The sequence below is a fragment of the Tubulanus polymorphus genome, chromosome 3 (genome assembly GCF_964204645.1).
Source record: "Tubulanus polymorphus chromosome 3, tnTubPoly1.2, whole genome shotgun sequence".
Lineage (NCBI taxonomy): Eukaryota > Metazoa > Nemertea > Palaeonemertea > Tubulaniformes > Tubulanidae > Tubulanus > Tubulanus polymorphus.
Genome location: NC_134027.1, coordinates 13,961,068 through 13,985,027, shown reverse-complemented (window position 1 = coordinate 13,985,027; position 23,960 = coordinate 13,961,068). Strand labels below are relative to the sequence as shown.

Below are 23,960 nucleotides of genomic sequence, written 5' to 3'. Positions count from 1 at the left end.
AAAATAATAGAGTTATTTACCCATTGAGCCACAGCACACAACTGGAAGTTGGATGAGTTATCCTCACCTAAACCTAACCCTATTCTTTCACACATGCGCGTACATAGATATAGTGCAGATTCCCCATGACCGGAAAAATGTTTGGGCATATACTGTAGACTTGTCTCAACTCGAATCCTATTAAGTCGAAAATCCATTCAACTCTACATATCATGAAATTTCTTTTCAGTCTCCTATGTTAAACCATACATTAAACATCTTAGGCCTACTCGAAATTGCTCAGCTCGAATATTCGTTCAATTGGAACTATTTTTGACCAATAGGCTCCAATAGGCCTAACTGAACGAACTCCCGGTAAACACGAGCATCGAATAAAAACATGCATTGTGTTCAGTCCTACTGCTTTAACCCATTGTAGGCAGTATCCGCTCTAGCTATTACTCCTCAAGCCGCCCGAATCTGTCCCGGCCCCGTTTCGTATGCTGCACGAAAACGGTTATAGTGGAATTCCAACCCAAGAGCCTATTTCAATTTCTCATGTATTTGGAGTTTGAACATGATACATCTGAGCGCTCACTTCAAATTCAAGTAAGTTTGGATGAATTTTGGGGGCCAAAAGGACACGATTTTGGTGGCCCACCTCATCAAATCTTACATCATATGAAAGCCTTGACTATTTACTACAAAATAACAGGAACTTGTAATGCATGGAAATAAACAACAAATGAGCTATTCAGTATGGTAATGAACTTGGATTTTACCTTGAATTTTCTGAGGAGTAATTGACACTACATAGTGCAATTCCTGTACTAATAGGTAAATAAGTAGGCCACCAGTAGTAGATTCACGCTACACATTAATACAATACATCGCTCACGGAGACGCTCAGTCGTACGTACACACAATCGCCAACAGGGCTGGCTTTCCTAAAACCTGAAAAGTAACCGCCCGTTGCCCATACAGATGTTTATTGATATTCTATCATTGAATGTTAGCATGTTCTCATTCCTAGGTGGGAAAAATTGTTTCCACATTATTTTGATACCGAAGCATATTGTGTTACCACAATCAATTGCAAAGTTATAGCCCATAACGTGTTCTATGATTTTGGTGAGTTTCAAGGTCATTGGTTTTCGTATATGGCCACCAGGGGGTGTTGAATAATACAATAACTTAGTATTTCTATATTCAAGGCCTATTTGTATATGCATGTTTTGTAACCACATCGATTGCAAAGTTGTAGGCCTAGCTCATGATATGGTCCATGATTTTGGTGAGTTTTAAGGACATTAGTTATTGTAGGCCTATATAGTCACCAGGGGGTGTTGAATAGTAGAATTACTTACCATTTCCTAATTAGATTGGTACCTTGTAAATAATCAACACACTGACCTGATTCTTTACGAGCAGAAGTAAATCAACCTGTACTCCAGTTTTAGAAAGTTAATACCTGTATACACATATGAGAACATATGAGTATACACATATGAGAACATATGAATAACTGTTAATACTTCAATGAAAAAAAAACAATGTTTTTAGCCCACTTGGGACTTTAGTCCCAGCAGGCTATTGCGTTCACTTTTCGTCCGTTCGTCCATCAGTCCGTAGACGGAATCCAGTTATTTTGGGAAGTTTTGAAGACGCTTCAATGTAATGTCTTGATATTTGGGTTACACATGTATCTACCCTAGACACATCTTCAGGCCAAAACTGGCCCTGTCAGAATCAAGATGGCCGACTGGCAGCCATTGTTGTTCGCCAAAATAAGCACTTTTTACACATTTTTTAACTTTTTGAGGGAGGTTTTGAAGACGCTTTGATCAATTACCTTGATCTTTTGTTTATATGTGATTCCCCGAAGGACCCATCAGCATAACAAAAATTGGGTCGATCGGACTCAAGATGACCATCCTATGTCTATGACCTTTTTTAGTGCTTGGTGTCATCAGTACTCATTCGTAGGTGGGAAAAAGTTTTTCAACATTATATTGATACCTAAGCATATTTTGTTACCACAATCGATTAGAAACGTGTAGCTCATAATGTGTTCTATGATTGTGGTGAGTTTCAAGGTCATTGGTTTTTGTATATGGCCACCAGGGGGCGTTGAATAATACAATATCTTAGTATTTCTATATTTTATTCGTATCAATGCATATTTTGTACCACAATCAATTGCAAAGTTGTAGCTCATGACATCATCTATGATTGTGGCAAGTTTTGAGGCCATTAGTTATTCTATATGGTCACCAGGGGGCGTTGAATAGTAGAATAACTTAGTATTTCCTTATTATATTGGTACCTAGGCATATTTTGTTACCATGATCAATTACTAAGTTATAGTTCGTGACATGTTCTATGATTGTGGTGAGTTTCAAGGTCATTGGGTTTTGAATATGGTCACCAGGGGTCGTTGAATAGTAGAATAACTTAGTATTTCCATATTAAATTGGTAACGAGGCATATTTTGTTATCACAATCAATTACAAAATCGTAGCTGCTGACATGTTCTATGATTGTGGTGAGTTTCAAGGTCATTGGTTTTTGTATATGGTCACCAGGGGGTGTTGAATATTGAAATTGTTAGATTGTTGAGCATTTGGAACCAGTTCCCAAGTGGGCATGGTGTCCCTGGACCCCTAGTTTCTTGATATATTCCGTCATTATTTTCGTTGTAATTGTCCATAAAAAGTGAATTTTCTCCCATCATTTGAAGTCAATCTGATAGTTATCACTCTTTTTCATTTGTTCTTCTTAAATCAATGTTTAGTTGTGATGCTGATTAAACATACACTCATATAAATTTAGGAAAGTCCATATTAAGATTTCGTTTCTTGTTTTGTCCTTGCCACCAGGGGGAGTTGAATATTGAATAATATACAATTTGCCTATTTATGGCGGTCCCTATATACTTACAATCACTTGCAAAATTGTAGCTCATTGCATGTTCTATGATTGTGTGAGTTTCAAGGTCATTGGGTTTTGTGTAGGCCCACTGTGATGTGGGGTATTAAATAGTAGAATAACTTAGTATTTCTGATTGTGGTAAACTTCAAGGTCATTGATTTCAGTATATAGTCACCATGTGGGTATTATGTAACCACAATCAATTGCATATTTGTATGTCAAGTGTGGTGTGTGTCAAGGTCATTGGTTTATGGTCACTAGGGGATGTTGAAAATCCGAATAACTTATTATTTTCATATTGTATTAGTCCCTAAGCATAGGATTTTGTACCCACAATCAATTGCAAGATTGTAGCTCTTGACATATTCTACAATTGTCGCGAGTTTCAAGGTTATTGGTTTTAGCATATATTCACCAGGGGGCGTTGAATAGTGAAATTTTCTGATTGTTGAACATTTGAAATCACTTTCACTGAGCGTTCTGTACCTGGACACCTAGTTGTAACGTGTCCACTGGCCAAAATGCTTGGAATCGTCTGTTTCAAGCATTTTGGCGTGTGGGCCTCTGGTCACTCATTAATCCATGCTGTAAATTAGAAAAATGGTTGTTATTTTTCAGACATTTGTAGAGTTTGTCGGTCTGAGGGTACCCAAGAAAAACCATTGTTTTATCCATGTGTATGCACTGGTAGTATTAAGTATATACATCAAGATTGGTAAGTCACATGTAAAAATCTGTTATGAGTGTATCAGCGATATAGGCTACTGTTCGTTTAACCCTTACCCTCATCCTATAAGGGCTATTGCGCTAAATAGAGTAAGCTAAATGACATTTCTACTGAATGATAAATCTCGATTTTTGAAAATAAAGTTATTTACCAAAAGCCCCTTAGGCATTTTTACGGACATCCGATTTTGGTGATGGATCGCAGAAACGCATTTACGTGCATAGATTTTTGCGATTGATTTCATGATTAGTGTTTACAAATTCTGAACGATTTTCGCAATTGACCAACTCGCTCGCTTCAGATTATGTGCACAATTGACTTGACAAATACCACCATATTCATACAAAATTATTAATGAAACAAATGTACATGAAATATTATATCACAACTAACTGCTAGTTCAAGAACGTGTTTGTAGGTGTCAACGCAATCTAACTAGCTGATACCTACCACTGTATGATTGGAGTTGAGTGTAATATAAGAACCTTGGCAATACTTGTTATGTGATTTCTGAATACAGAGTGTCGCTGCACTGTTGAGTACCGATATCGAATTCGATGGTTATGTCAATTATATAATTCCCAGGTTTAACACTCGTTAGGCTTACCCCACGGCATTCTATATTAACCCATTAGCACTCAAGCCGCCCGTTCGCCCTGTCTATTACTCCTCAAGCCACCCGAATCTGCCCCGGCACAATTTTTTTCGTATGCTGCACAAAAACGGTTATAGTGAGATTCAAACCCAAAAGCTTATGATAAACTACACACCTAAGTCCTCGAAATACCAACAAGAAATCAACATCCTCCTATTTCAACTTCTCGAGTATTTCGAGTTTGAACATGACACATCTGAACGCTCACTACAAATCCAAGTAAGTTTGGATGAATTTCGGGGGCCCAAAAGGACATGATTTGGTGGCCCACCTCATCGAATCATATACATCATATAAAAGCCTTGACTATTTACTACAAAATAAAGCTAACTTTTAATGCATGGAAATAAACAGCAAATGAGCTATTTGGTATCGTGGTGAACTTAGATTTTACCTTGAATTTTCTGAGGAGTAATTGACACTACATAGTGCAATTCCTGAGTGCTAATGGGTTAAGGAGTAAACAATGACCCAAGGGCCATGGCAATGAATTTTTTTGGTTTACCTTTGTTAGTGATAATGGAGTTGGCAATAAGCCCATTATGTAAAATTATGGTGTGTTTTTTTTACGTGACCATTTAGTTATTGGTATTCGACATAAACAACATATAATTGATGACATGTAAAACCTGCGTCAATGACATGAAAAAAACTGGTTTTTTTGCGGGAAAATTCATAGCTTTGGCATACAAAATTGCAATGACCTTTATTGGGGGTGTCGTCTCTACAAGCGAATGTGATTGGCTGTATTTTGGTACATAGGCCTACAGGAATTTCTGGGAATTCTGGTGCTACTGACGTAATTATGGGAAAGTCACAAAATGGCGAGCTTGGGAATTCCAAATGCTCAGCTTGTGAGAATATATTTTATACCTGCTGTCGCTATTGTTTCATGAAATAACCATAGTTTGTTTTGATTGACCTGAGAAGTGAAAGTGGACGTTTACTTAACCATTCACGCATGCAATAGGGACCCAGGTAAAGCAATATAAAATTCACTTTTCGTTGTTTTCACAGTCCCCTGGTGGCAGTTGTATGAACTAATCATGTAGGTTGGTATATTACACACATGTCTATGTACGTATACCAAGTTTTGTGATTTTCATAATAAGCAAACCGCATCACATGCAAAAAACGGATGCTGAAATGAGTTTTCAAAATTTAAGCCTCCTAGTCGTTAAAATAGGAAATAATCATGTGCCGGGTTCGCTTAGTTGTCGATTTAGATGAAAATACGCTATCCAGCATTTTATAGGTGGTGCTACTGGGTAATCATATCAGTTACATAGTTAAACCACACATTAATACATGCGTCTTGTTAAGGGCTACTGACCACATTAGTCCATAACATGACTATTTCCAAGAAGCGAGATCTGGGTCACCAATACGCTGGATATGTGGATCCATAAGGGCTACCACGTAAAAAGACTGGATGCACAGTTACATGCGCAGCTTTGCAGCACGAAAACTAGCGGTACCAATCAGATTGCTCATTGTATAATCGCTGAGGTAGATTTCATGGAAAAACTATAAATGGATTCATGACTTCATGGCTAATAATGCCATCATGTAAGCTGCGCATTTGGTCTTGTGTGGCAGGGTTTCGTACCGTGGTGAGTCTTGATGCCATAAGGTTGGCATCCCTGCCTGAGGATGTACTGAACATTGGCTGAACATTGTTTTGTCGCACAATCATATGGGTGACAATCCCAGCCAAAAAGACTGTTTAGTTAGATGTGTGTAGGGTAGATAGGCCTACTTGTGTAACCCAAATATCAAGACATTACATTCAAGCGTCTTTAAAACTTCCCATAATAACTGAATTCCGTCTACCCATGGACGAACGAACAGACGGCTTAAAATCCTTCAAAAGGAAAGAAATGAGTTTGCCTGCTAATACGCACAAAAAATACTTTTGAAATAATTTCTATCCATCACAACATTGAACGATCCTGCTCTGGTGGATAGAAAATCGACACCACCTAATGTTTTCAATCCACCACAGCAGACACGTGTGTTTGTTAACTTCCGCTATGCGTGTACTGTGAGATCTGCTGTGGCCAATAGAAAACAACGATCTCCCAGCAGTTAAAAGGCAAACTATTTCCGGGTTTCCCAAATATCCGTCATTTTAAGAAGATCGCACAAACTGCTAGTTGAAACGCCGAAACTGCGGGCGAAACAGCTAAAATGGTAACGCTGAAAGAATTATTTCTGGGTCACCAGGACAACATGATTTAAACATACGTGGCGCCCTCTACTGACATTGGGCGCATGAGCTGTGGTACGAAAATGTCTTTGAGGCATGGAATTTCCTTTTTCGCTACGTGAAACAAAACATCTTTTTGGCGGGGATTGTTGCCCATAGATACACCATATTGAATCCGTCGAAGAACACAGGCTTGATTTGTGGTACTGCGCAAATGACAGGAACAGGAAATACTTTGTAATTCTAAATAGGGTATCAGAAATTCAATTATCATGTCCAATTACTTCCAAATACTTGATTCTTGGCTCAAATCATATCCTAGATAATTGAGTTAGAGCTGTTTTGCACTGTAAATACATAAATTCATGTTTGATTCAATGTCATGTGTACTGTTTACTAATATTTTTCATATTTATCATTTATAGTTCATTTTTTATTGTTCAACAATGTTTTAAGTCATTAAGGAGCAATAAGGGTATTTTTGATTTAAATTTGAATTGTCTTGGAACATCCTCGCTTGCCAAGGTTTTATTGCCTCCTGCTGAAGCTCATGGCTAAACAAAGCCTGGCCGCAGACCCTTTATAGTCTATTATTACACTTCCCAAGATTTCTTTAATGGACAGTTTGCCGCCGAGTATCCACCAGTCTATGTATTAAGCCAATCACATCAGATGCGTTGTTTTTCGCTGGCAGGTTTGCTCTATTAATACTAAACATCCGATTCACTAGATATAGGCTATAGTGGCAACCTGTCCACCCAGGAAATCTTAGACCGGAGTTATACAGCAATAAGGTCTGCATCAGGGTTTGTGTTGGTGTGAGCTTCGGCAGGAGGCGATTAAACTCCTGCAAGCGAGCATGCTTTAATTTAGGGTACAGTGCTCAAGTTAGTGAATAAATTTTACAATGACAGCATAATTTGGCTATAGTATTTGAATCTACGTGTATTTTATTAGTCTAATTTGTGTGGGAACAGAATTCAGGGTGGGGTAGGCATTCAAAAACAGTTAAGGCGCTGTTGGGAATCGACAGATTCAGAATGGCATCTCTGTGAAATGACCAATCCGAATTAGTAGCGTTAACTATGCAAGAGGGAACAAGGCCAATGAGTGACAAGTCGGTCCAGCGAGTCACGAAGAAATGGAAACTTCATTTCAAATCAATTCAATGAATTTGACGTCCATTCAATGAATTTGACGACCAATAACTATCATAAAAACAAAATCACGAAGGGTACCATCAGTCTTTATCGCTGCAGTGGGTAGATATCTTCAACTGACTTAAGGCCTGTTAATATAGGCGACGACAAGGTAACACGAAGCTGACATTTTCTGACGCTAATCAGTAAGCTGAAGACCACAAATGTGGAACATCTACGGCCTAATCGAGCGGACCAAATCAATTCAATATAAAAATACGTACAATAAATAGATAAAACCTATTGAATGTTTGTAATATTCCGCGAACAAAACAACGAACTAAAGCTATTTGAAATGCATGTATCTAGCGTTTGTCACAGTCGCGTGCGTTCGTACCATTCTTAATAACTGGCATTCCGTATTTAGTCCGAGTACGTTTTTCGTGAATCAATTGCTATTCCAGATACGTTTTTTTCTCGGTTGTGCGGGAATGCCGATTGTCGATCGCCAAAAGTGGATTTCCACCGGTGTTGCCTGACCGTAAGCAATTTTAAGTTTAAAAAATGATGTACGGTATATACATAGAATCCACGTGCAGATTCGGAGCTTGATATTTCTATCAGAATTCTACATTCCGCTAAGTAGCTGTTAGTTGTCGAATGCGAGAGAAGATGAATTTTATGTTATGAAAAAAGTGGAAAATATGTAAATAACAATAATAATCAACAGAATTATAAGAGAGTTTTCGACAAAAGTTAGAAAACCCTAATTAACTATGTTTGCTGATGATACCAATGAATCTAGCCAGTTTAATGGAAATAAGATTAATGTGTGACTTCCAGTTTAACTGGTCATCAATTTGGAACCCTAAGAATTTTGTTTCTGAAACACGAGATATAGGCATATTATCAATATAGTTTTCCTATCCTTATTTTGAAATTGAAGTATTGTAATAAACAATTAATTTTGTTGTTTTCTTTCTTAATTTACATTTGATTTGGAAGGTCATCTTGCTTAGGAGTCAGTTTGTCAAAGCATCAAAGCAATACAGTTTAACTTGCTTACGTCTCAGTCGCAGCGGGGCAGGGCGGTCATTATATTGCTGACTTTTCCAAATTACACTAACGCAGCCCAACGTTTTTAGCGGCTGGGGCTGTCTATTGCACTGGCTTTGCACGAAAGTAAAACGCTATCAGCAAAATTTCGCTAAGCTGCTGTTTAAACAGCTGAGAGAAATTAACTTTCAAACACGCATTATCATCTTTAACTAGTGGTCCTTTAAATCTTCCGACAAAAATTTTGCCCCAAGTCGATAAGCTCGATTAATGAGCCGCGTTTATGCAATTCTCAAAATTAGCAAAAATTGCAGTCTTTTCACTGCGAGTGGTTTTTATCCTGTAACATGCACATGTCAAACGTGTAAATGTTAATGTGCACTTGTGATCAAATAACGCGCATCTAACAGACACATCGGAGGCAAACGTTGGTTGGGTAGGCCCGGGCCTGATGATTGAAGTTAAAATTGCCCAGGTTCCACATGTGAAAGTGAAAAAAATCATTGATTGAGGAAATATTTCAGAGGCCTATTTTCTGCGCGTTTGAACCTCTGTGAAGTGTGTTAGAGAAAGCCTCCGCCACCAAGCGCGCCCGGGCTAGATATTTTTTTAATTCCCGCTGATTGGCTAAATAAACAATATGTTGAAATATGTTGAAAAAAGAGGCAATGAATCTTGATAATTGTTCAATGTATAACAATAAATTGTCTAACAAATTTCCATTTTAATTCCATACACAGTGTATGTTATAAGTAAACGAAGTCATTCACCATGAACGGTTTATGCTCTACCAGTACGGAGCATGTCTATTTGAGTCATTGGGGAAAACCCACTACCACTTTTATATTCATGATGAGTCGAGCAGTTGCGTGTGATTATAAAATTTGTATAAGGGGTGGATAATGCAGAGATCGTTTCATTGGACAGATTTTCATAAAGTTTACTTGGTTTAACTATTAAAGTTTACTTTCTTAAATAATAATGCACGGACCCCCTGAATATGTGTTTCCACCACTCTTTAAGGTAATTCCTATCTTTCCAAACGAAATTTCTGCAAAAAAGTCATGGAAAAAGACCTCGGTGGCAGATTCAGATGGGAACACACCAAACACGTGCTCCTGTCGTAATATTACTCCCTGTGCCGTTCGGAAAATACAACGGCAATATCTTTCAGGGCACTTTTTCCACCAGCAACTATTAGGACGTCTCAGTACCTAGAAATTGTATGAAATTGCACTGAAATTCACATTTTTAAACCCTTGTTTTGTCTGCATGGTCTATACTAAACTTGCCCTTTTCAATATCCATGGATCCGTCGATCCGTTCCTAGATAATGCCCTTCTAGCATATTTGAAATATGAAATTGATTGAAGGACAGGTCGTTTATAGTTTGTGAAGCTGCCGCGTCAAGCCCCATCGGGCTCCCGTTCACTGTATAAACTCCATCGTACTCGCATTAGAGGGACATTGAGGAATTGAATTTTAGCCACCTGAGTCCTCGGCTTGATTCGATAGAAAGACCTTAACTGATTTCACAAAACTTAATCACATGAGTCTAGGATTCTCTGAATTTCTGAATCCTTAATCTGGTTTTAAGATCAATTCAGATTCAATCTTGAATACATGAAATTTAGTCAAATAGATTTTTATTTTATTGAAAGAAATCTACTGAACATAGATTTTGAAATGAACGATATGTCGATTTATCCAGACGAAATAATTACAGCAAAATAAACTGAACCCAGTTCCACAGTTGTGAGGTAGAGTTAATTCTGAGTTAGAGTTGATTCATTTTCAATGAGTTAACTCGGAGCCAAATCTTAACTTGGATCTGTGGAACTGGGCCCAGACGATCAACAAGGTGAAGTTTTCATTTGTCTTCAGATAATTTCCTACCCCTGATGATACAAGCATTTTGGCGGCACCTTTTGACATCAACGCTTTGTCTACCCTCGCCAATTAGTTGGGCCTCGGTCGATTATCATGCCATCTGACCTCTTTCCACCTGTAATTAAGCAATCAAATGTAATAATTACTCAGTTATATAATATCATAGAGGAGCGGAAGAAAGTATAATAGATATCTTAGAAGACCAATTTTAGCTCTCAAGGAACAAGAGAGCTATTACAAGCGTGTTGGTATCGTGTTGTGTATGTTGACCGCGAACCAAAGCACACCATTTTTACAGTCAGGGTGATTGAGATTCACCACGCAGAAATGTGCAAACGCTGGATAGTAACGGCCGGATTCTCAGTCATTCACGAAAGAGTCACATGTTGTCGTTTTGTACGGATGATGCGATGATACGTTAACTGTAATGTTGAATGATTTGCGAAGGATACCCGAATTCTGGCTGATTCTGCGACGAACAGTTGACGTATCATGTCTGTCACCCTGATATAAGTCACATATTTCATAATCATATATATATATTGACAATTTCATTAGGAACGGTTCATAATATTTCATATCTCTTACTACATGGAAATGCTTAACAATAATACTAATATTAATAATGTAAATAACTTATGAACATAGTATTAATATGTGCTTTAATCGTAATCAACATGTGACATTACTCAATATGTTTTCATAGTAATTAGCTCTAGTCAGTGCTCATCAATAATTAATTAATGTCTCTCAAATATGTCACTAGGTGTTAGTTTGTGTGCCCTGATGTCAACAACTTGTCATAGCGCATACATTGTAGTAAGGATGTTTGTCATAAAGAAGCATCTCGATTACAGGTACCTGATATCAACGCAGTCAATATAAGCTTAGTTTCAGGATTGAATCGGAATATTATAAACATTAATATTAACAAACACTCCCAACGAGCATTAGTTGATACAGGTGCATCAATTTCATGTATTGCTAGCTCAGATGTATAAAAAATCCCATATATAGTCATTCGGATATAAACATTATTAGAGAAGTTTATGGGGAAGCACATTCAGTGATTAGTAGAATTGAGGTACCCATTTGCATTCAATCTCATATATTAATGCACAAGTTTTATTTTATTTATACTCACAGATGTTATTCTAGGACTGGATTTTTTGGAGGAAAACAAAAAATTACTTACACTTGAGATAGGTAGAAAACGACTTGGTTAATGAACTGTTAGATGTCGATCTTATTGAACCAACTGATTCTGTTTTCAATAATCCTGTGGTTTTGGTCCGAAAACCAGACAATACATATAGGTTTACTCTTGATTTTAGAAAACTGAATTGGAAGACCGTTACGCAATCATTTCCACTACCTCATTTTGATGATGTATTTGAGACTATAGCTGATGCTAAACCCATGATATTTAGTAAATTAGATCTTAATTCAGGATTTCACCAAATACCGTTACATGAAGAATTGCGTCATAAAACAGCTTTTCAAACGACGCGAGGCAAAATGTGCTTCAAAAGAATGCCGATGGGAATTAAGAATGGTCCTATGGCTTTTCAGATGCTTATGTCAAAATGTTTAGGTCATTTGAATTGGCAATATGTATTGTGTTTCATTGATGATCTAATCATATTCTCTCAAGATTTTGACAGTCACCTAGTTCATTTATCGAATGTTTTTGATAAGCTAAAACAAGCCGGTCCATCTGCAAAACTGACTAAGTGTGAATTTGCAGTCCCAGACATTGAATATCTGGGTTATACATTATCGGCTGAGGGTCTTCGTACTTGTAAAAGGAACATCAAAAAGGTTAACAGCTTTCCGGTTCCGTCCAATGTCAAACAATTACTAAGTTTTCTAGGATTAACAAATTTTTAAAGGAAGTTCATTGAAAAATTATGCATCGATATTTTCTCCCTTGAATGCTTTGAACTGTAAGGATGTGAAATTCAAATGGACTCCTGATTGTCAGAAAGCTTTTGATACGCTTAAACAGAGTTTAACTAGTGATCCAATTTTGATATTCCCTGATTTCACTTCTAATTTTTATCTTTCAGTTGACTCTTCAGACCATGCTATTGGTTACGTTTTGTCTCAGAAAAAGAATAATTTAGAACATGTTATCGGATATGGTGGTCGCGCGTTATGTGCAAACGAAAAGAAATGGCATATTAGTGATAAGGAAGGTTTAGCTTTGATTGAAGGAATTCAGAATTTTCATCCCTACCTTATTGGAAATGAATTCACTGTGTATACTGACAGCAAAAGTTTAACGTATATTCATAAAAACTGACTAAATAAACTTACAGGACGTTGGGAATTGGCTCTTCAAGCGTATCATTTTTCTGTTGAACACGGACCGGGTAAGAAAAATGGTAATTGCGACGGTTTAAGCAGACAAGATTATGATAAACCTCCTCCTCCTAGACCTGATGATCCTTCACAAGAAACTGTTTTCACAGCAATGACAAATGGATGTCAGTCTTATGAAGTCGTGTTTGATTACACTAGCCCTGTGGTGACTCCTGATACTTATAAGGGGATTGAACTGATTAAACCTGCTAGTCACTTACAGAGGAATTGCCCAGAAGTATGTCACATGTTGGAACATAAGTTAGATCCATCATATGCTGTCAACGATGAAAAACTGTTTCAGAAGCTCAGTTGGAGGGCCGACCAATATGGTATTATCGATGGCACGCTACATTATTTGTATACGCCTAGAGTTACTGGTATTCCTAAAGCCGAGAAGGTCATCCCAGTTCTTGAAGTTCCTAGGTCATTACCGTCGGAATTATTGAAATCTTACCACGATTTATTAGTGGGAGGTCGCCACCAGGGTCGAGATCAACTGTATGTTGTTTTACGTAATAAATATCATTGGGATTCCATGTATGAAGATTGCGGGAAATATGTTTCTACTTGTGAGAATTGCCAACAGGTCAAACGGAATTATCATAGTCATCCAACACCCAGTCATCAAACATTCTTACAACCATTACCAATTGAAGGCTTATTCTCCAGATGGCACATTGACTTCCTTTGCAATCTTCCGGAGACTCCTGATGGTAATGAGCATATCCTACTCGTGGTAAAAAGCTGAAGTAAATGGCCCGAGGCTTTTCCTCTCAAAACTCAGGAAACAATAGAGGTAGCAAAGGCTCTCTTTAAGGAGATATTTTCGCGGTATGGTGCGCCTCATTCTTTAGTCTCTGATCGCGGTAAAACATTTATGTCTAAGTTAGTTGGAGCTCTCTGTGAATTGTTTCACGTGAAACAACATTTCACCGCTCCGTACCATCCTCAATCAAACTCCATTTGCGAGAGAACTAACCAGTACATTTGGCAGTCACTTAGGTCGTACTGTAACCACGACCAGACTAATTGGGATACACTAATGCCAAGTGTAATGTTGAGTTATTGGCATGTTCCCTCAACTGAAGGATTAGGTTTTAGCCCTTACCACATGTTATTTGGTCAAGAAATGCATCTACCAATAGACAAGGCTTTAATTCTACGCCATTCGTTAGCTACTGATCATAAGGCATACTTATCACATATATTAAGGCAGCTAGTCATATCACGAGATATCGCTAACGAGAATATTAAGAGCTCAAAATAAGTAAAAAAGTCAGTTCGATAAAAAGGCATCAAAACCTCAGTTTCAGATTACTGATTGCGTTAGGCTAAAAGTCATGAAAGTTAAGAAAGGAAAATCACCACAACTGTGTAAAAAATACGTAGGTATCTATTTCATTCAGTCAATAGCTAGCAAAGGGGCTTATCAATTACAAAGAATCTCTGATAACGTTTTACTCCCATCGTATATGTCAATGGGAATCGTCTGAAGCTATACAAAGATCGCTCATCGCGTCCAAATTATGAAGAGGTCGCATGGGATGGTTCAACAGCTGAGGAAAACCCTGAATTATTCGACGAGATTCATGGGCGCTTAAATATAACCTAGCAATCATGCTGACACTCCAACTGACATGCGAATTTCGGCAGACGATAACAAAGATAGACCGGTTGTTACTGAAACTTTCAATGAATCAGATATTCATAAAATTCTACAATACAAACTAGAAAATGGTTTATGTAAATGTTGCGTAAAATGGATGTCAAATTTAAATCGTGAAAATTCTTGGGAATTAGGAAAATGTATCCCAAATAAACTCATTCGACACTTTCATGAAAATTATGCTGCATCAGGCAAAAAACGTAAGAAACCGTGCAAAAGTAAGTTTTTTGATCGCATTACGAACAATGGTGATAATAACCAGGGAAATCAAAAAGATCGAAATGATAAGGAGAATGACACAGTAATTAACATAATCACAGATAGAGAAAGACGTCTGGTTAGTGAAGTAGAGTTACGTTAAAAACCTAAAAATTAAATGGAACCATCATACAGGGTGTATATATAAAGAGAAAAAATTCTCTCTTTGAAATTTGCTACCCCTAAATCGCTGAAGTCATATATAAATTTAATTGTTTATGTGATATAAACACTTCCTATATTGGGAAAACTAAACGACATTTGGCCATCAGGATTAAAGAACACAGATCAAAGAGTTCTGCGATTGGACAACATCTCGCAATTTGTCACACTTGTGATCAGGAATTCAGTGACAACAAATTCAAAATTCTAGACAAAGGTTCATCTGATCTTGACTGTAAAATTAGGGAGGCCCTGTTTATTAAAGCGCAACAACCCTCTTTTAATCAACAATTATTTCAAAACGGCTCATCCTTTATCCTAAATGTATTCGAATAGCTTGTAATTAAATACTTATTTTGTAATTAGCTTAGAATTTAGCACTTGTAATTTTGTAACTTATGTTGTATATAAACCTGTAGTTAAATCATATAAGGTTTAACTGCCTTGTTGTTCCTGATGGATACAATCCTGTACCGCTGGTGTAAATGCTAGTTCCCCAGCTGGTGTAAATGCTAGTTCCCCAGCCAGCCTGCCGATACAACAACCAGCCGGTTACACTTTCCACTTGTCTCACGTGTCTCTCGATAACAGTTCCAGAGTTTCAATTACAATCAAATCCAAATTGGCTAAAAAGTACATAGGACTAAATGAAATGAACTGTTAGTCACTGCAAACCTATTCCAGTGTTATGTCGATCGTTTTGAATCACTTTGCTTGAGTTGAAAGAATCAGATCTTCTATAATATGATGCAACATCGGTCGCAGAGAGTTCTTGGTGTTGACTGCCCTTAACCATTTGATTTCATGTGTTTGACAATGGAATCCGCATAAACCAATTTGAACTGCAAAATATTCATAGAACATGAAAACCTATATTGTAAACAATACATGTATACAGTTTTCAAACTTAACATCCGATGTTGGATGTTTGAATGAACGTTAGGCTTTAATTTCAATATTCTAAAGCAGGAAATAATAAGCCCAATCAATAGGCCCTAGCTATTCCCATTGTTATAATGCATACAGCTGTACTGTACAATTATCAGTCAAGGACTAGAAATCGGTATACAAGCCGTGGTATAATACAAGCCATGACCACGCGAAGGTTTTGGATCTAGGCTTGAATATAAATGTCAGCAGGTCAGACAAGGCCTTAGCAAAATTTAATCGCAGGGCTCAAATCAATTAGCCTTTCTTCGTGTGAATTCTTCACTGTATTGTTTTGACAATATCGAGTGAATATTGCAATAGACTGAATAAGATTTTAGGCTAGTCCTGACCAAATCCTATCCATGTGATAATGGCACCAGTGATAGTAACATCAGTGTAGGGCCGACGAGAGGGAAAAAGTTGTGTTTGTAGTACGTAGGCATGGTAGGCTTATCGTACTCGCTTAATACTTAAAACGCTGGAGTTACCCGTATGTGACTGTACGGTGATTTCCACAGGTTAGCTGTATGCATGTACGTTGACACTCTGACTTGCAATATTGGGAATCGAAACCAAATGAAAAAATCCAACAGTAGTCCAGTGATTTACCAACTGAGCCACAGAACACAACTGCAAGGTTGATGAAAGTTAATTTACATAGGCCTATAGCCTCACCTAACCCAAACCCTATTCTTTCTCACATATGCATACGTAGATTAAAGGAACTCACGTAGGGTTAACCTGTGGAGATTACCGTACAGTCACGTACAGTAACAACTTCGTACTTAAAATGGTATTGGCTACTACAATAGGCCCAAGATCAAGATCAACAAGATAGACAAATAATTACCAGTGCGGTAGGCTTACTTAGTTTCCACACTTCACAACCGAACCAACTGACCACCCGGTATATTTTTGTCCCAGTACACACCAACCGGCACAGACCTAACACTTATTGTCAACTGTGTGTTCCGGTAGGCTCTCGTTTCTTTTCTCTCTGAAGCTGAATGTCTGAATGTAGTCGAACGTTATTCTAGACCCGCGACTCAGCAACCTTGATTTTCAAAATTGATCAAATCAAAAATTGTTTATTGACACCTTTGGTTACATGAACAGCTCGGCAATATACTTAAATAAAATAACCGCTATAACAAGAAAATAACAATATAAAAGAAGTTACAACAAACGAATGCTCGTAAACCTGTAGGACTCGCGAACGCCGGACTTGTGAAGTCTTGGACTTGGACCTGATATTCTCGGAGCATTCCTCTTTTGGACGAATTATCGGTACACGTGCATTCAGGTTCAATTCAATTCTTTATTGACAGTAACCTAGTAACATACTTTAAGTTTCAAATAGGATAGACGGGTCCTGCTAAAGTACGAAATTACGAAATGTGAAACGAAATTACGAAATATGGAGCGAAATTACGAAACTACGAAATTAAGAAATTACGAAATACGAAACGAAATTACAAAATTACGAAATGGAAATTTTTTTGCCAGTAGTGCTAAAATACGAACCGAAATACGAAACGAAATGGTCACATTTCAAACACACGCCCATACTATGGTCAAAGCTCGTTATAACGCTACGGGACTGTAAAAATCTCGGCGGTGCATGTAAATGATCTTTTGAAAGTACCATATTCAAGAATTTATTTTCTTAACCCTTTCAGTGCGTCTACACCGCAGTGCGGTGTATAAATCGGTGGTGGATTTTGCTAGTACACCGCACTGCGGTGTATTGATGTAATTAGTAATCAGTTTTTAGATCTACTGAAAGATGGCAGCACCTGTCAAGCATAGTTAAATACTAGTAACTAACGATACACCGCGCCGCGGTGTAGACGCACTATAGTGGTATTCCCGTTATTCAACACACTAGGGTGGAATTTTTCAAAATTTTCACATTATCCCCAGCACTATGGGATAATGATTAGTCAGCACTGAAAGGGTTAAACTGGAGGGTTTTAAGAACGCCTACAATTAGTAGAAACTTGAAGGATGTTCTCAAAAACAAATAATGAATACGCTGCGCCATTTCCACGAACTCAGACGCGGTAAAGCATAGTGAAATGATAGGCCCTACACATGGACTACATGACGATCTTTTTACGGCTTAACAGTGTAGTGACGAGCAATTTGAAAAAATTCCGGCTGTGAATTTTCTTTTCCAAACTAAAAAATCCAGACTTTGAAGCTCCTCAGCAGAGGAGAAACGAGGTATCAATTTTTTAGCCTAAACACTGCAGGATATTTTTTAAGGCACACTTTGTTCTTTAACCCGTAATTTATTAATCTCTACCTTCCAGTTGTATATGAGCATGCGCAGATCATTCTCCCTGATGGCATCGCTAAACTCAGTCGCGGCACGGAACCCTGCCAGACTAGACCGTGTGCGCATGTTTAAGCCAGCTCCACGAATCCGCTGCTCATTTTATACTTTAGCAGGACCCGCGAAAAAATGACCATTTCGTTTCGTAGTTTAGCATTTCGTATAGTATTTCATTTCGTACTTTAGCATTTCGTAATTTCGTGTCATATTTCGTAATTTCGTTTCATATTTCGTAATTTCGTTGCATATTTCTTAATTTCGTAGTTTCGTACTTTAGAAGTACCCTAGGATAGACAGTTCATTTAGAAAATCTGTTGGTTCAGAGAGACCGTTATTACAGTACCAATGCACACATTTCTTTTAGAAGCTGTCAGTTGCCGAATCTGAATGAAGATGGATTTTATTTGACGAAAATAGGCGGGAAATAAATAACATATATTATATATAATAATAAATAACTAATAATAATAATCAACAGAATTACAAGAGGGTTTTCTGACTTCAAGAGGGTTTTTGACGAAAGTCAGGAAACCCTAATAATAGTAATAATTATAATCAACAGAATTACAAAGGGTTTTCGACCTTAGTCAGAAAACCCTAATGATAATAATCATGATTAATAATCACCAGGGGCCGGTTTCACAAAGCATAATTAACTTTAATTATAATTAGGACCTAAATCATGATTAAATTTCCTTAATCATGATTAGTTAATTACAATTAAAATTTGGTTTCACGAAAGGGTTTAATTACAAAATTAACTAATTACATAATTAGGCAACTTAATTATGTAATTAGTTATACTATATTCAAAATGGCCGAAAGTACTAATGATCGTGATTTGCTCCCTAAAAAAAGAAAAGCCAATTTCAATTCAACTGAAAAGAATATGCTCGTGGAATTGGTGAGGGAGAAATATGATATCCTATTCGGTCAATTGAGTAGTAATTTGACAGCAAAAAGAAAAAATGAATGTTGGATAAATATCCAAAAGAAAATATGTTCAATCGGAATTGAGTCAAGAACTGTGAGTGAACTGAAAACTCTGTGGAACAATCTTCAGATGAAGGCCAAGAGAGCCAGAAGTGACCAGAAACGACAGACTTCAGTCACTGGAGGTGGACCACCGCCATCTAATTTGGATGAAACGAGCCAAATGATCGTCGATTTTATGCACGAAAAGCCAAATTTCAGTGGTATAAGCGGTGGACTGGAAACTGGTGTAGGTATAGAACTACTGAATGATGCTCAGCAGAATGATGATACGTGTAAGTACGAAAATCTTTATTTGATTTTAAATGAACTATTTGATTCTTTTTTGAAGGGATTCGTGGTTTAAGAAACCGTCATCATGTATGATTTTGTCGTCTGGCAGCTTCCCCATGAGCTTTCAAGACAAATGGATCCATTTAGATAGCCTATAGCCTAAATAGGGGTGCAAGGCCAGTGTGGTCCACTGGCACTTGAAGGGGTGTCAAGTTGTCACTTGGTCTAAAACAATTTTGAGCTGGGAAATTTTGCAAACTCACCTCAATCGGAAGTTTTATGAACTATATCCGTACCATAAGCGTTTGCCTTTGCAAAGTTTTGAGTGTATTAATTAAATCCCGAGTGTAATCACAATTAATTCCAACATTTAACTCATAGAGCTTTAAGCACTGCTCAGTGTACCCTCCTCGGTGCCTTACTGTATTGTTACTGAAAATCTAGTAGTAGTAGCATGACTGTGAATGGGCTGAATTAATCAATCAGATTGTTACATACAACTTCAAATCACAGTGCAAAGAAGTTCTATGAAATGCTTATTATATGAATACAAATAATTGATTCAGTCATTTGAAATCATATCCCCGGGAATATAAAAAGGATTGGATTGAGAATATAGTTTTATTGTTCCACTGAGATATATAAAACATACACATCTTTAGTCAAATATTCTTAATATCGACTATTTCTATTTTCAGATTCAAGTCTCATTGAGGAACATTCGTTCAATGACGTGGCTGACGACATGATAAGTTCGCCTCCACCCAATGCCCCATCAGTCCCATCCTCATCAAAGGTTTCATCTTCATTTCGATCATCACCCAAAAGATCTGCAGGAGACGTAACGCGGGAGCAGTGTAGAAACCTTATAGAGGACAGGAAACGTATCAAGCTGGATTGTGAGCGGCTACAACTGCAAGTTGAATGTTTGAAGCTAGAAAAGCAAAATCGCATACTAGAGAATGCTAAACTTCAACTGGAAATTATCGCACTGCAGAAGTCAACAGGAGCAACGATAGAAGTTTCAAAAGAATAAACAGCCTCAGTCTTACGTTATCAATCTTTAATGAAAAACATTGTAAATATCAGAAAAGTGTTATCATTCGTTCGTTTAACTGTGTCATATTATTAAAATGATTAGCTGTTTATACAAAATAAATTATGTTGATTAGTGTGGTGTTAGAAATGCGTCTGTACAAAATGATCTCTGAAAGCCCTTCCAGTATCTGGTCCATTGTAGATTTGGCCTACATCACCGGCGTCATCAGGATCTTCTCGTTCAGCGGCTACAACTGGTTCATTCAACATGATTGCTATATTGTGGAGTATGGCACATGCGACAAACATCTTACACGCCTTAGCTGGTTCAAGGCGTATCTCTCCATGGAGGAGGTGAAATTGCCTTTTTGTCACCCCAAATACGCGTTCTATTGTGGATCGTGTGCGTTTGTGAGCTATATTGTATCTTGAAAAAGAAACAGAAAAAATTATAAATAAGATCGAAATACCGTTCTTTGTTTAAGAAACATAAGGTCTACCGGTTTTCACATTGCTTACCTTTCTTGTTGTGCTCCAGCTGGGTTGAGGAAAGGTGTCAAGAGGTATGGTCGGCAGGCATAGCCACTATCACCTAAAAGTATACCATCTACCTCAATTCCTCTATGGTTTTCTTCGAGGTACCTAATACAAAAATCATTGTTGGTATATTCATGCGATCCAATTAACACCGACTCCCTGCCTATAGCCTATATAAACTTACTGTCCAATTTGCGAAGTTCGGAATATGTGAGAATCATGGGTAGATCCTGGCCAGGCGGCAACAACATTTATAAACTTGCCTATAATTAGAATGGGCTTATTTAGATTTTCAAGGTTTGACTTATTAAAAATATTTTCTTATGAGGCCTATATAATGAAAGGTAAAATGAAAGGTTGATTTGAAAAAATAACATTGTACAATCGGAACAAATATAAAACATAACTCACCTGCGCTGTCATTGATAGCTTGTTCATTGATTGACGGGTAGCGTTTTCTGTTTATATAAACAGGTTCATCTATGGCAGGACGCTGAATTCGAATATGGGTCCCGTCAAGAGCCCCAATGACACCAGGAAACCCAGCAATTTCATGGAATTTCTCTTTGTTTACTGCTATTTCTTCAGCGGTAGTAGGCCATCGTATAAATGCATTTCTCCGTTGGCAGATGGCATCTGTCACATCAGTTATTGAACGGGAAACTGTGGCTTTGGACACGCCAAAGGAATCCCCGATCTCGTTCATGAAAGCTCCAGTGGCATAATACCTAAGGGCTATCAATAGTTGAACTTTTGAATCAATTGCGTGTGATCGCCTTGTTTGCCTTTCCAAATCGTTTTTGACTATATCGTGGATAAAATCGATTCCCCTTCTCCCGAATCTATAACGCTGTCTCAGTTCCTCATCGTTAAGTGAATTAATGAATTCGAATCTGTGTCTGAATTGCCTTTGTTGACCAACAAATAAACGTTCATAAATAATCGCAGCAGCCATCTTGATAAACCTTCCTAGATACTCAGGGCTGCCAACCCTCCCGAATTATTCGGAATCCTCCCGATTTGCGTGAAGAAATTCCGACGATACGATCGGGTATACAAAATTCCGACTTTTTTTTCTTTTTCGGCGATGTCCGATTTTCCACCCGCCAGCGCGTTGTAACACAATATGATGATTTGGTAGAACAGAATTGAATAGGTGGGGAATTTATATGCACGCCCGCGGTGGATGAGTGCGTGGCTATATACTGTGTACGTGGGTCAGGCGATAAACAGCGCTTACTAGCGCGCGCGTGCGTGCGTGCGTGTGTGTGTATGAGAGTAGCTGTGTTATTGATTTTATCTACGCATGGCGTACGATTATTTCGTAGTAGGAGAGCAGCTTTTTAATTTGTTTCAAGAATAAAAATAAAGTTCATTCGTTTTAAAATACGTTGTTTTCAATCATTTTTGTGAAAATATTATGACATGTGGCAAAATGTGATTGTTATTGTCAAATTGCTCCGCATCGTTTCGGAGAAGAATCGGTTTACTGCGGTAATTAGCTCGTTTTCGCAGCGCGATTAGCATTCGAAGATCCGGGTTAGATTTCAACGTATGGACTCTTTGAAATGTTTCGGTAAGCAATTGCTTTGCTAGTTTGAACCTTAATGTTGTCACTCTTGTGTTAGTTTGATTTAAAAAGATAATTTAAGATGCTTTTGAGCAGTGCATCTCAAAGTAAACTTTTAGTTCGCATATTTGGCAGATGGCAGCACCACCGAGTAGCATGTAGATTTAGAGACTTTTTACTGTTTGTATCTTTCAGTTCTGTACGTGGAGTCTCTCTTGGACAGTATCGTGGAATTGATGCTGGAAATGGATATATTCGCATGACAGCTGTATAGTGTTATGTAATTCGTTTGACAATTTATGCCAGTTTTATGTTCTTATTTTTTAGTCTATTGTATATTTTTGATAAACACTGTTGATTTTTATCTTTCATAAAATAATAAAGAAAAAATACATTCTGTAGAATTTGCTGATTTTTTATTTTGCTAATAATTCCATATTTTCATATCCAGCTTTCATATATTACACGTGAAAGGTATTCCTAATTGAAAGCAAAATATTCCTACTTGGAAAAGTCACAATTTCTTCGGTTTCGATATATTCCTATTGAAACCTTCAATATTCCTAATTAATCTGCCATTCATCCCTAAATGGAATTTTGAAAGGTTGGCAGCCCTGGATACTAATCATGATTAAATGGTTTAATTACACTCTAGAGGAGAATTAAATTTTGTAATTAACTTAATTATAATTAAAGATAATTACGTTTTGTGAAACACCTAACTTAATTTAATCATGATAATTTAATCATGATTAGTGATTTAATCATAATTAAGGGTTAATTACGCTTTGTGAAACCGGCCCCAGAATTACAATAGGGTTTCTGCAGGAGCAGCAGAAACCCTAATTAAACTAATTCTCAAAATGCTTATGACGTGACCATCTGAACCAGATCAGTTGCCAATAATCGTAACTGACATAAGCAGGGAAGCAACTGGTCGGATTCCGTATCCCACTAGTCAGTCTCAGTTGCGTGGAATCGGAGCGCAGTCGATATAAGCTGGGCTGCGATTGTGGGTATTCTCAGTTGGGTCGTTCGGCATCGCGTCGTTTGTCGACCTAAGCCAGCCTTAAAACTATCCTGTAACTAACACATCCATGCATTATTAATTATTCACTTCTCAGTTGCTTTTCATTTCAGTTTGGTTCAGTGGTTAAGATATAGTCGTAAGGAATATTGTGAATTATGTAAGCATCCGTTTGCATTCACTCCAAGTAAGTAAGATTTCGTGCTCCGGTCTAT

The 23,960-nt window shown here is 37.5% G+C and overlaps 1 protein-coding gene across 2 annotated transcripts in view; it reads left to right on the top strand.

Moving 5' to 3' along the window:
- Window positions 1–23,960, top strand: part of LOC141901338 (E3 ubiquitin-protein ligase MARCHF6-like) — a 122,639-nt gene that overhangs the window by 2,716 nt on the left and 95,963 nt on the right. For both annotated transcript variants that reach the window (XM_074788522.1, XM_074788523.1), the window contains exons 2-3: window positions 3,529–3,625; window positions 23,859–23,932. In XM_074788522.1, coding sequence (XP_074644623.1) covers window positions 3,529–3,625; window positions 23,859–23,932 — 171 coding nt within the window. The remainder of the gene's footprint in view (window positions 1–3,528; window positions 3,626–23,858; window positions 23,933–23,960) is intronic.